At 39.7% G+C, this 12,900-nt stretch overlaps 1 protein-coding gene across 1 annotated transcript in view; it reads right to left on the minus strand.

Moving 5' to 3' along the window:
* Positions 1–1,817: 1,817 nt before the first annotated feature.
* LOC104939019 (glycine receptor subunit beta) overlaps positions 1,818–12,900 on the minus strand; it is a 50,491-nt gene continuing 39,408 nt past the window's right edge. Inside the window, 7 exon segments of the mRNA XM_027275438.1 lie at positions 1,818–1,958; positions 2,872–2,903; positions 2,906–3,007; positions 4,279–4,329; positions 4,332–4,433; positions 5,200–5,337; positions 11,001–11,083. Coding sequence (XP_027131239.1) covers positions 1,818–1,958; positions 2,872–2,903; positions 2,906–3,007; positions 4,279–4,329; positions 4,332–4,433; positions 5,200–5,337; positions 11,001–11,083 — 649 coding nt within the window.

Here is a 12,900-nt window from a genome sequence, read left to right on the forward strand (position 1 = left end):
TGGTAAGGGAGTCGGCCCATGAGAAGCAAGAAATTATCGGTTATCCTACGTTGAAATTTTTCCACATCATGCATCGCTAAAAAAATCCTTTGAAAAGGTAATAATGCAGCCGATAATGTAATATACATAAATAGGACTGGAATTTCTTGTAAATAAAAGATTATTTTGGGTGTTTTTTGTGCAGTTTGCTCATCAAAAAGATATAAGGTATAGTTGAGGTGGGATGGCATAGTTTTGAGTTATATGCATCCATCATAGGGTAAGTAATAGCAGCACTCTCTCTCCTTAATTATGGTGATGATATTATTTTGTACAAAATCCTTTTATTTAGAATAATTGTTTTATTTGCTTCATTGTAAATTCATAATTCATGTAGGGAGGAATAGTATGTAAAATCAGTTAGATCACTTAGTGGAAATTGCTAGAATCCAGGAAGAGATCAATGGTCATGTGACCTACATTTGTTTTGCTAATGTTTGCTATCTTGATACCAGTGGGCCAGGTTCTCTACTTCCTTCTGATGGGCCATTTTATTTTTATTATAGTGATCAGGCCCCACAGCTATTTAAAAAAGACCACCTTGGGGTGCTCAGATGTTAATTATTAGGTGTTTGAGTGTGTCCTCCACCCCATAACTGGAATCTGCATTTTAAGAAGTCAATTCATATACAGTGAGGTGTTCAATCATCAGATTATTGACTTCGTGAACCTGTGAGAAGGGGACTATTGTGTCCGACAAATTATTTGCTTGAAACAATCAATTACTAAACCAGTTTGAGACCTAACTGATCAGAAATATAATGAGATGACTCAAAGATCTAAAACTTTTTACATACACAAATAACCATTTCCCTCAAATATTGTTCACAATCTGTCTAAATCTTGTAGTAAGCACTTTCTCTTTGCAGAGATAATCATCCCACCTCACAGGTGTGGCATATGCAAGATTGCTGATTAGCTTGAATATTGCACAGTGTGCTTTAGTCTGGCCACAATAAAAGCATTCTAAAATGTTCAGTTAATCACACAGCACAATGCCACAGATTGTCGCAAGTTTTTGGAGGGAGCAATTGGCATGCTGACAGGCAGGAATGTCCACCAGAGCTTTGCCTGTGAATTGAATGTTTCATTTCTCCACCATGAGCCGTCTTTAAAGGCGTTTCAGAGAATTTGGCAATACAATCCAACCGACCTCACAACCAACAACCACATGTAACCACACACGCCCGGACCTCCACATCCAGCATGTTCACCTCCAAGACCGCTGAGACCAGCCACTCGGACAGCTGGTGAAACAATCAGTTGCATAACCAAAAAATGTTCCTGCACAAACTGTCAGAAACCGACCTCAGGGAAGCTCATCTGCAGGCTTGTCGTCCTTGTCTGGGGCCCGACTGACTCCAGTTCATCGTCGTAAACTGACTTGAGTGGGCAATGCTCCATTCAATTGGTGTCTGGCACATTGGAGAGGTGTTCTCTTCACGGATGAATCCCGGTTTTCACAGTTTAGGCAGACAGTGTGTGTGGCATTGCGTGGGTGGAGCGGTTTTTCGTGACGTCAATTGTAGCGTGGTCTGATGCCACGGTGGGTTCTCAGCAGGTAAGACTCAACCAGTGATGACTTTTACTATGTTTATGATTCTCATGCAGTCACACAACAACAGCTCCCTCGGGTCGTTCGCAGGCGTCTTCTTTTTTGAGTGCGCGTGCCGACGGCCGGGAACATCCGTCCTGTGTCTACGTCTCTCTCTCCCAGGTGCAAGCACGCTACTGTGTGTTTAAAAGGAGAGAGTGTTAGCTCACAGGAAACCGGTGTGCTAATCACTCTCACCCGACGCTGCTATCCTAGCCCTCCCCACAATCCTCTCCTGCAGCTGATGCACCATGCCCTCTTCCACATCAATGCTGTGGATCAGTGGCCCAGGGTGGCAGTGGTGTGGTATGGTCAGGCATATGTTCTGGACGATGACACAGGTTGCATTTTATTGATGGCATTGTAAATGCACAGAGATACCGTGATGAGATCCTGAGGCCCATGTGTTGTGCCATCATCCACGACCATCACCTCATGTTGCAGCATGATAATGCACGGCCCCAGTGTTGCAAGATCTTACACATCCTGGAAGCTGAAAACAATCCCTTTTCTTGCATGGCCAGCATACTCACCAGATATGTCCACCACTGAGCATGTTTGGGATGCCTGGATCGGCGTATACGACAGCGTGTCCAGTTTCTGCCATATCCAGCAACTTCGCACAGCATTGTGGACCAACATGACACAGGCCACAATCAACAACCTGATCTCTGAACTTCAGGTGAAGGAGATGTGTTGCATTGCATGAGGCAAGTGTGGTCCCCCCCCCCCCCCCCCCACCAGACCCCCTCAATAAAACAAAACCCACATTTCAGAGGGCCTTTTATTGTAGCCATCCTAAGGAACACTGTGCAATGTTCATGCGTGTCTAATCAGCATCTTGAATGCCACACCTGTGAGGTGGGATGGATATCACGGCAAAGGAGAAGCGCTCACATCACAGATTTAGACAGATTTGTGAACAAAAATTTGAGAGAAATGGTTATTTTGTGTATATAGAAGATGTTTTAGATCTTTGAGTTCATCTCATGAAAAATGGGAGCAAAAACAAAAGTGTTGGCATTGATATTTTGTTCAGTGTACAAGCGGAGTAAATCAAAAAGCTTGAAATAAAAATGACTGCTCCGTAGCTGCTGGTCACCTGTGTCGCTCATAACCCCACATTATGGGGCCGGGAAGAGTCTAGCCCAGTGATAGATGTGAGGTTTACTCTAAATTAGAGTGGGTGCTTATGGTGTATGTATCTGTTTGTGGTTAAACAACTGACCTGCACCCACAGCATATTCCACCAGGGAAGAAAATCCAAAAGTAAACAGGCAATGAGCCAAATATCAATGGCCTTTACATAGGAAACCTTTGGTAGTTCTGACGCCAAGGACATACTCTCGCTGGACAGAGAGAGCACTGATAAAAATACCTAGAAACACAATAGATGTTTAACACATTAATGTTACCACATGAGAATAATTTGACCAGACTAGTAATATGTGGGAATTTAAACTTACTATAGAAAAAAAGGGAGAAAAAAAGTTGTTGATCAGTAACTATAAGTGTTTTAGTGTAATGTCACCATGCGCTTACCATCAACTAGTGCATGATAAAGAATAGTGGCAAGATAAATGAAGAATGGTTTGATGAATGTGAATCAAAGTATTAAATAAAGGACTAAAAACAATATGGAAAAGGCAAAATTGAGAATATCAGTAATAAATGAAATATTGAAAATAATTTTAATATATATTTTATTTGGAAAGTTCAGCAAGAGTGTAATCTGTTTAAAGATCAGTAGTGGCAATTTATGTCCACACATTAATTTGGCAGAAAACTTTGTTAACCTTTAACATATTAATGAACAATCCCCATGCACACCAAAGTTAGTACGGAGTTCCACAATTTCTGTGCTTTGACCCAGTTCAGTTTGATTATATATGATTCCTATAGGCAACAATGAGGAATAACTCCAAAAAAAAAATAATAATAATAATACATTTAAATAAAAACACAATCGTGGAACTCAAAGACACTGCACATAAAAGACCATAAAAGCAGCAACAACACTCAAAAAAACAGTTAGCTAAACTTGCCTTGAGAACAGAAAATCTAGAGATAGTTAACTGAAACAAAAGTGAATAGAATAATTACTAAAAAAACATGTTGTAAACAAATAATTAAGTCCAAATCCAAATTACACAGTCATACCAGTGATGCCTTAGATATAGGCTTTGACTGAGACATAAGCGATTTCAGCCATTAACATTTGAGCTAACATTGACACTCCCTTGAGCACTGTAGCCTCTCAGGAAAGACCTGTTGAAAGTGAAGTGGAGAGACTTCCTTTACCTTTACTATCTTTACCTTCACCTGCATTATCCATAAAGACAAGATAACATTACATTTCACCACCCTCAGAATGAGTGATGTGTCAGTGTCCTCAGGTGTCTTTGCTCAGTGACCGGTCCTGAAACAACGAAAACTAGTCCTTTCATAGTCCTACAGCAGTCTCCCTCAGTTCTTGGATTAGAAAGCAGGAAACATTAAGTACCAGTAACAAGTTAAAAAAAAACTTCTCTGTGTATGTACCCACCTGTACGGAATGATGTATATAACTCCTGTATACATCTGTGTACTATACAGTTGAATGTAAAAGGATAGATATACAGTATGGATGGTTAATTTGTGGTACTCACCCAATGGTACCCTTGCAGCTGAAGCATCAGGGTTGATCCAAAATGAAACCAGGATAATACAACAATCAATAGAGTTTGGAGCATAAACTCCCATCTGTAGAAGCCAACCTGTCGACGCAATGTAAAAATCACTTCCACACAGGTATAGTATCCTAGAAAAGATAGAGAAGGAGAATTATGGATTAGCTAATAAACTATGTATAAAAGTAAGGACATTGCGTTTAGTAGATTATTTTTTGTTGTGAACAATAATTTCTGGCAATGTATCTTATACTATTGGAAAGCCTGTTTATTTCCTTTAAATGGTGCCACATTTGTAAGGAGCATGCATTTGTGGGATGAGCAGCAGAGCTGAGTATGTGGGATCTCAAATAGCTTTTCTTTGCTGTTGACTTTGGTGTTGTTTGGTGGATGGGATGATTGATCAAGAGTATGTCATTTGAAATAATTAAAGCCATATACTAAATATGTTTAAATGCATCAATATAATGAACATTTATAAAAGGTTAACCGTTTTGCATGCACCTTTAATCAATTATAGTGTTTAGTGATCATCACATATATCAATTTTACCTCCCAGTAATGTAACAAGTTAATTTATCCGCAAACAATGGTTAACACTCCTTATTATCAGATTTATGCATGAGAAATGTTACATTAAGCGTAATATATGAATGTATATTTTTACTATGGTTAACGTTAATGGGAAGTTACTAATTGACAAGTAACAAGGTATCTTATTATATTAGAAAACATATTTACATTATACATTCATTATATTTTACTATTATAATCGTTGAGTTAATAAGAATAGTTGAATGGACAATAACTGTTTTGTAATGGGGTTATATGCTATATTATACTTAAATAGTGGCAATGTTAAGCTTCAGTTTTAACACAATATTAATTATTACTAACCTTTTCCTTGGTATAACTTTGTACAGTTTCCATATTTTAGGTCCTCTTGTTTGATGTCGAACTGAGGGAGAGCAATCTCATCCATCTGAACTGGGTCAGACTGCCACATGAACACAAGATCACTGGTGGTATACCCAACTAAAACATAAAACATAAACATGAAAACATTATATACATATATTTATTTTATTATATATATATATTAGGGCTGTAAATCGATTAAAAAAAATACTAATTAATCGCAAAAAAATCGGTAATTAATCGCGATTATTTATCAAAAATTTATCAATAATTAATTGCATTTTTCTGAGACTGAAGCTTAATAATAAATATTTATTTATGTAAAATGACAAATTAGTGTAGAATAAACACAGAGAAAGTATATTTAAATCATCATTTTATGGCTATGTGCACATATGCACAGTGCAAATAGAAAAAAGCCAGAATGAGGAAATATACTGACAGTGCCACACTCCTGTAGTGTAGACTGGCAAGATCCCATGAAGGTAATTTCAGCAGGGTGTTTTGCTTTGAGGTGATATGTTAAGTCGTGTTACTTCTGTGGAATTTAAATTCGGCTTTGCATTTTAAAATGAAATGTTCCCCCTAAAAGTCCTCCTTATCCAACTTTCCACCATAGACTCTCCTTAGTTAGGATAGATCATAGACATATACATAGACGCCTCATTGAGCAGCTTGGTCCGTTGCTGCGATACGTTAACGCATCCGCCACATAGATGTGGCAGATCTGCCTGTAAACTAATACAAGGAAATGGACTGAACTTCATAAAGCGCCTTTCTATAAAGTGCTTTAAGTTAATGCCTCTTATACACCCATCACACACACACTAATATATCTGGGAAACAAAGCTCTACTTTGCCACATCCAAAATGGCAGCGACGTCGACATTTAGCGCTCAATGTGACGTCTATGTCTATGGATAGATGTTTGACCGTGCATGTGACCAAAGGTTATGGGTCAGCTGCCACCGGAAGTAAACAAAACCGCGTTAATTGCGTAAATTTTTTTACGCGTTAATTGTTTAAAATGAATCCGCCAAAATTAACGTGTTAATTTGTGACAGCACTTAATATATATATAATATATATATATATATATATATATATATATATATATATATATATATATATATATATATATTATGGCATGCCATTCAGGAAATTAAACCTTTGAATATATTGAATGAAACCTTGAATATATGGAGTGAACCTCGAATATATTGAATGAAACTTTGAATATATGGAGTGAACCTTGAATATATTGAATGAAACTTTGAATATATTGAATGAAACTTTGAATATATTGAATGAAGTCTGAATATATTGAATGAAACTTTGAATATATTGAATGAAACCTTGAATATATTGAATGAAACTTCACTGACGTCAGACTTTGCGGCAGTGCCTGCAGCCATCTTGTGTAACAGTCTGTAAAAGCGAAAGACAATGAGTCAGGCCGCCCGCAATCTAGTTGCAACGATATTAAACAATGAGGACATGATAAATACACTGGCGAATGCGTGCCCAAATCCTCCCGAAAAAGTTCGCTCAATTTTTAACCGTGGCAGGCCTACAACAGGCATAAAGTTTCGACATAATCTCATATGCATTGTCTGTCTGTCCGCAGTCCTCTGTGTAAGTAGCTTGCCAAAGCTGACAATGTAAATCGTAACTTCTGAACCTGTCATGAAGAGGCAAATATTAACCGATATTAGCCAGTGCAACCAAAAGCCTATTCCAAGTGTATGCAAATGGGCCGCAAGTCCATTTTGGGCTGCTGGGCAAATGATGCAAATGCTACAAAATAACAAATACATACATACAAAAAAACATCGGAGGCCACCGGCCCAAATGTGGCCGAGATGGACTGGCCCATCTGGCATTTGCCCGGTAGCACAGACTGCCAGTCCGAGCCTGCACTGGGTGTTGTGGGGCACTCCTGTGAGGTTGAAGGCATGCTGAGGTTGGCCTGATAAACAGCTGCCTGGCCTCTTTTATGTTGCCACGATTAAAAAGGGAGCGAACTTCCTTGTCAGGAAAAGGGTATTGATCAGGGGTATCGGGGGGATTTTGGCCCGTACACGCAGTGTTAATGATGTCCTCATAGTTTAATATTGCGCAACGAGATTGGAGCAGACTGACTCGTGTCACTCACTTAGCTATAGCATCACACATTACACAAATGCCGTGAAGTCTGACGTCAGCAAGTTTCATTCAGTATATTCAAAGTTTCATTCCATATATTCAAGGTTTCATTCAATATATTCAGACTTCATTCAATATATTCAAGGTTTCATTTAATATATGACTTCATTCAATATATTCAAAGTTTCATACAATATATTCAAGGTTTCATTCAATATATTCAAAGTTTCATTCCATATATTCAGACTTCATTCAATGTATTCAAAGTTTCATTCCATATATTCAGACTTCATTCAATATATTCAAAGGTTTAATTTCCTGAACGGCATGCCATAATATATATATATATATATATATATATATATATATATATATATAATTATATATATATATATATATATATATATATACACACCCACACACACACACACACACACATGTGTATATATATCTATATATATATATATACACACACACACACACACACACACACACATGTGTATATGTATATATACATATACATATATATATATACATACATACATATATATGTTCCCTGACCAGATCACTCGCAACCTGTCTCCTAAGCTTAAGGGCACCACTAAAACTGCAATGTGTAGCAGTCCAATTAGCCATCCTGCTACATGCATGTTGGACCCTATACCAATCCTACCAATTCTTATTCTGTTTGACTTATCAGTTACCTTTGACACAGTTAACCACCATATCCTTCTATCTATACTTTCAAACATGGGCATATATGGCTTAATCCTGACTTGGAAAGTTGTCCGCATCTCACCACAGGGGTGCTCCAGGGCTCAGTGCAGGGCCCACCTCTCTGGGTACGATTATCTGAGTGATCATGCAAGTGCATAACTTCTCAAATTCCTGCTATGCAGATGATAGACAGCTGTATCTCTCATCTGCACCTGGCGACCTCTCGGTCTCACAGATTTCTGAATGCCTCTCAGACATGCCCTGCCTGCACAGGAAAACCCTTTCAAGTGATCCAGAACACACCGGTGGACCTGGTTTTCGAACATCCCAAAAGGGCATATTACCTTGCTGACTAGCGAGCTCCACAGTTTACCTGTAGCAGCCAGGACTATATTCAAATTGCTTATGCTTATGCAAAGAGCTTCTTTTCTTATTCTGTGGCTGGGGCAGTCGCAAGTGAAGCCTGCATTTGCCTTCGTCCCCACAAGCGCAGACTCTGGGATGGGAGGTAACATGTCCTTATACATGCATATGTTACCTCCCAACCACTGCACTCCTTCAATGAACGATGCCCTGCTCTGCCACCTCACGCTCAGGGCAATCGAAACTTTTCTTGTCTGTTGTTCCCAGTTAGAGGAACCCACTTCCGGTTCCTACCAAAGTAGGATCGTCCCCCTCTACCTTAAAAAAATGGAGATAGCAAGACAGAAACAATCTGACTACTGTTCCTTCATTTCTCACATTCTTTTATCTGTAACCAGTCTTTGTTTACTCTCTTGCAGGGCCTTGGTAATATGTTGATGCTCTGCTTCCCTCTAGTGTCACCTCCTCTCACATCCTAAAGTGCCAGTAGAGGGTAGCAAAATGAAACTAGAAAATTTCTAAAGAAATTTTGAGTGTGCCTGACTCTGGCCCCGTCGCCCCCATACATTATTACTAACGCTGCTCAATAAATTCAGTATTGATACAACAAGCTGTGTCATCATTGCCTTTTTAATGGGCTCTTATTTTGAAAGACTTGTCCTGTTTGTGTGTGTGTGTGTGTGTGTGTGTGTGCGTGCATGTGTGCTTGTCCTGTCTGTGTGTGTGTGTGTGTGTGTGTGTGTCTGCCCTGTCTGTCTATGTGTCTGTGTTTGTGTCTCTGCGAGAGAGAAGGATAAAATTGCCGACATTGAAAATGTAGTCTTGATAATCATTGATATCATACAGAGACTTCAACAAAGTTAGTCAAAGGCAGGCTTGAGGTTGCCAAGCAACCAGGGTGAGCTGCAGGTCAGGTCATTCAAAAAGCACACCTCAAATTGTCATTTTAACATGTTTATTTAGACACAGGAGCAGCTAGCGTTTACACGCTAGCAATTAGCATTAGCATGTTAGCAATTTGAATGTATTTAATTCTTAGTGGCTAATGCTAATTAACATCAGCATGTTAGCATTAGCATGTTAGCATTAACATGTTAGCATTAGCATTTTAGCACTGATGTGCTGATGCGCTAGCAATTAACATGTTAGTATTAGCACGCTGATGCACTAGCAATTTGCACTAAACAATTAGCATTAGCATGTTATCATTAACATGTTAGCATTAACATGTTAACAATTAACATGTATTTCTTTCCTAGTGAATTAGCATTGGTCGTTAATGTTAGCACTTAGCATGTCTCTGTCTGACAGACAAGTTCAAATTAAGTGCCGAAAACTGCTAAAATGGCCGCTGCTGGGCTTCTGCCTGCCGGCCCTAATCTGCAGAGCAGTTACTGAATACACATATAGTCTTTTATTTTGAAGGGACTCTTATTTTGAAATTAGCCCCTCCCCCCTCTTCTCCTTCAGGCAGGCTTGAGGTTGCCAAGCAACCAGGACCAACTCTAATTAGCACAGCAGTTATTGCACCTGTTAGAATGTCAGTTGGAAATCCTGACAGAGACAGAGAGAAAATGCTGAGACCTTCCCTCCAAAAGGAAGGATCTCTGGCCAAACCCTATTTCCAATCATTGAACTGGCTTAACTACAAGCAGGATGAGCCCTTCCTGAACGTCTACATAGTTGTTTTGTGTCGATAAAGTGAAGAAATGTGCCATCTACAGCAATTCAGAGAAACGTTAAAAATTTCCCGCCTTTTTAACATGGCAGTCTATGAGGCTGTCGATGGGTGTTGCTGCTGCATCTTTGCGTCTCCCGCCAAAACTATATATCTGACAGCTTTAGCAGGCGAATGTGAGTGAGACGACACATTTTCCTACTTTTCTAGCTATAAATGATTTCTGTAGCTTGATTTTTGCGGCCACAATTCCTCTCCCTCTCCACTCTAGCGATGACATGACTCACTCTAGCTCTCAAAAATTCTCGCAATACACACCCATTCATTTTTTGGCATTGTTTTTGGCTAGTTTTGGCAAAACCGTTTGCCGAAACTCTTAGAAAAGTCATAGTACACCGATCCTGGCCGAGCCGCACGTTTTGACACCCTGTTTGTGCATGTGCGACAAAAACTCTGGGAGGAGAAGCGGGCCAAAAAAACGGCGTAAGAATAATAAGCAAAAGAAGAAACGTGGTGGATAACATATAGTGTGCGCTTTCAGGCACACTCAATAAGCCCGAGAGATTTTAAAGAGTGTGCTCTTTCAGGCACACTCAGTGAGCGACTACTGTAAACACTGCTTACTATCCTGTTTTTCAGATATATGTAATTTTTCTCAAACAGAATCCCAGTCTCACAGAAACAGGTGATTTATAGGAGAATGACTGAAAAGCCACATCCCTTCTGTCCAACAGGAAAGTAAACAGCCATGTTTCTGCTTTTGCTTGAATAAGCAAATGTATTTATCCTGGCTTGTAGAATGTTGACTTAATACTTATCAAAAGCTGTTACAGGCCTGGAATTATCCAACATTGTGTGTGTGCATGTATGTACTCACAGCTCTCCAGCTGCATTTTGCACAGCTGTGTGTCCATTGGGAAGAGTGTAAGATCCAAGGGACAAGATAACGTCACCGACAGCCTACACACACACACACACACACACACACACACACGGGAAAGAAGAAAAAACAAAACAGCTCCATTGGCTTTTCAAGATGGCGGCATGAGGGAAGGTCACGTTCGGGAGAACTGGTGCGCTCATTTGCTAATTTATTCACTTCACTCTACAAAAACAGTTACTTTTTGAGACAGTCCGACAGCATGCCATGCAATCAAGCTCTTGAAGATTCTGAGCACTGGTGAGGCCCAAGCAGGAGCTCGCATCATAGCCGACACCTGAGCAGCATCTTACTGGTACTTCATGAAGCAGTGGGCGAAATTACAGCCAACATCTCTAAAGTCATTGACGACAAACTTGGCCCACTGTCAGAACTTGACAGCCATGAGAAGCACATAACCGAGGCCAGACAGAGGATTTCAGCGCTAGAGGATGCCACAGGCCTGGTCGACGGAAAGCTGAAAGCACTGGAAAAGATGGTGAGTGAATGAAGTGAGCAGACAGACGACCTGGAAAACAAAGGACGACGTAAAAACATCCATATCATTGGACTGCCAGAGAAGGATGAAGGAGATGACCCGACTCAGTTCTTTGAGGCTTGGTTCCCTAAAATCCTTCAAAGTCAGGTCGTGTAAAGTTGGAGAGAGCACACCGCTCACTGGCCCCAAAGCCCCCCTCCACCCAGAGACCGCAGTTGGTGCTGGTCAGGTTCCACAACAATCAAGATAAACAATGTGTGATGAATGCGGTGTGGAAGATGGGAAGGAAAAATCAAGCACTGAAACAGATGAACCTAAAATCCCATCTCCCTTCCCATTTAAATCGTTGTCAGAAGGTTTTGTGTATTTGGGAATATGTGTAACACCCTTGTTTGAACAACGATACAAAGCAAATTTCCCACCCATATTTGAGCATATAAGGCTAGACCTAGAAAGATGGAACACCCTCTCAATTTCCTGGTTAGGCCGTGTTTCGCTCCTAAAAATTAACATTCTTCCCAGGTTACTTTACCTCATACAAATGATCCCAGTCACATTCCTCCATAAGACTATCAAACAGACCATATAAAGGAGCTAAATCAACTATTTAACTAAGAAGAAACCACGCCTGAAAAAAGCTATGCTATGTCTTCCAGAGGGGTGTCTTGATCTGTCAGACCTTTGAAAATTTCAGCTTAGTGTTCATTTGCGTACTATAGCTGACTCAGTGCATAATTTGTCCACTTCTTTCTGGTTGGATGTAGAAAGTTCAATGTCTAAATCTTCTGTTTATTAGAAAAAAAAAATTTTTTGAAGTCTGCTTGTACTAACCTTATTACCTTCTCCACAGTTAAGGCATGGCATACCATCAGAAAATTAGAGGGCACATCTCGATTCACATCTGTATTCACTCCAATATGTGACAATCCTGACTTTACCCTTGGACTAATGGACAGTAACTTCCAGATTTGGGGAAAGGAAAGGAATATCTACTTTATACAAACTACTGGAGGCTCTACCATTATGTCTTTTAATCTGTTGCAAAAGAAATATGATATTCAAAAACAGGATTTCTTTGGATATTTGCAAGTGAGAGACTGTATCACAAAGGATACCAGAATCCTTCAGTGACAGGATATCTCACACCTAGAGAGGCAACTCTTTTTGCAAAAATATGGCAGTTCTATTAGCGTATTCTATAATATCCTTAAGGGGTATAACATCACAAACACCTCCTCTCTGAAAGGCTTATGGGAAAGAGATCTTAATGTTAAGATAACAGATGATGGCTGGAATGATACTTGGAAAAGTTGCAAAAACACTGAATATCTGTAACCAAGTGAGAGCTATGCAACTGAA

This window comes from Larimichthys crocea, unplaced genomic scaffold (genome assembly GCF_000972845.2).
Source record: "Larimichthys crocea isolate SSNF unplaced genomic scaffold, L_crocea_2.0 scaffold131, whole genome shotgun sequence".
Taxonomy (NCBI): Eukaryota; Metazoa; Chordata; class Actinopteri; family Sciaenidae; genus Larimichthys; species Larimichthys crocea.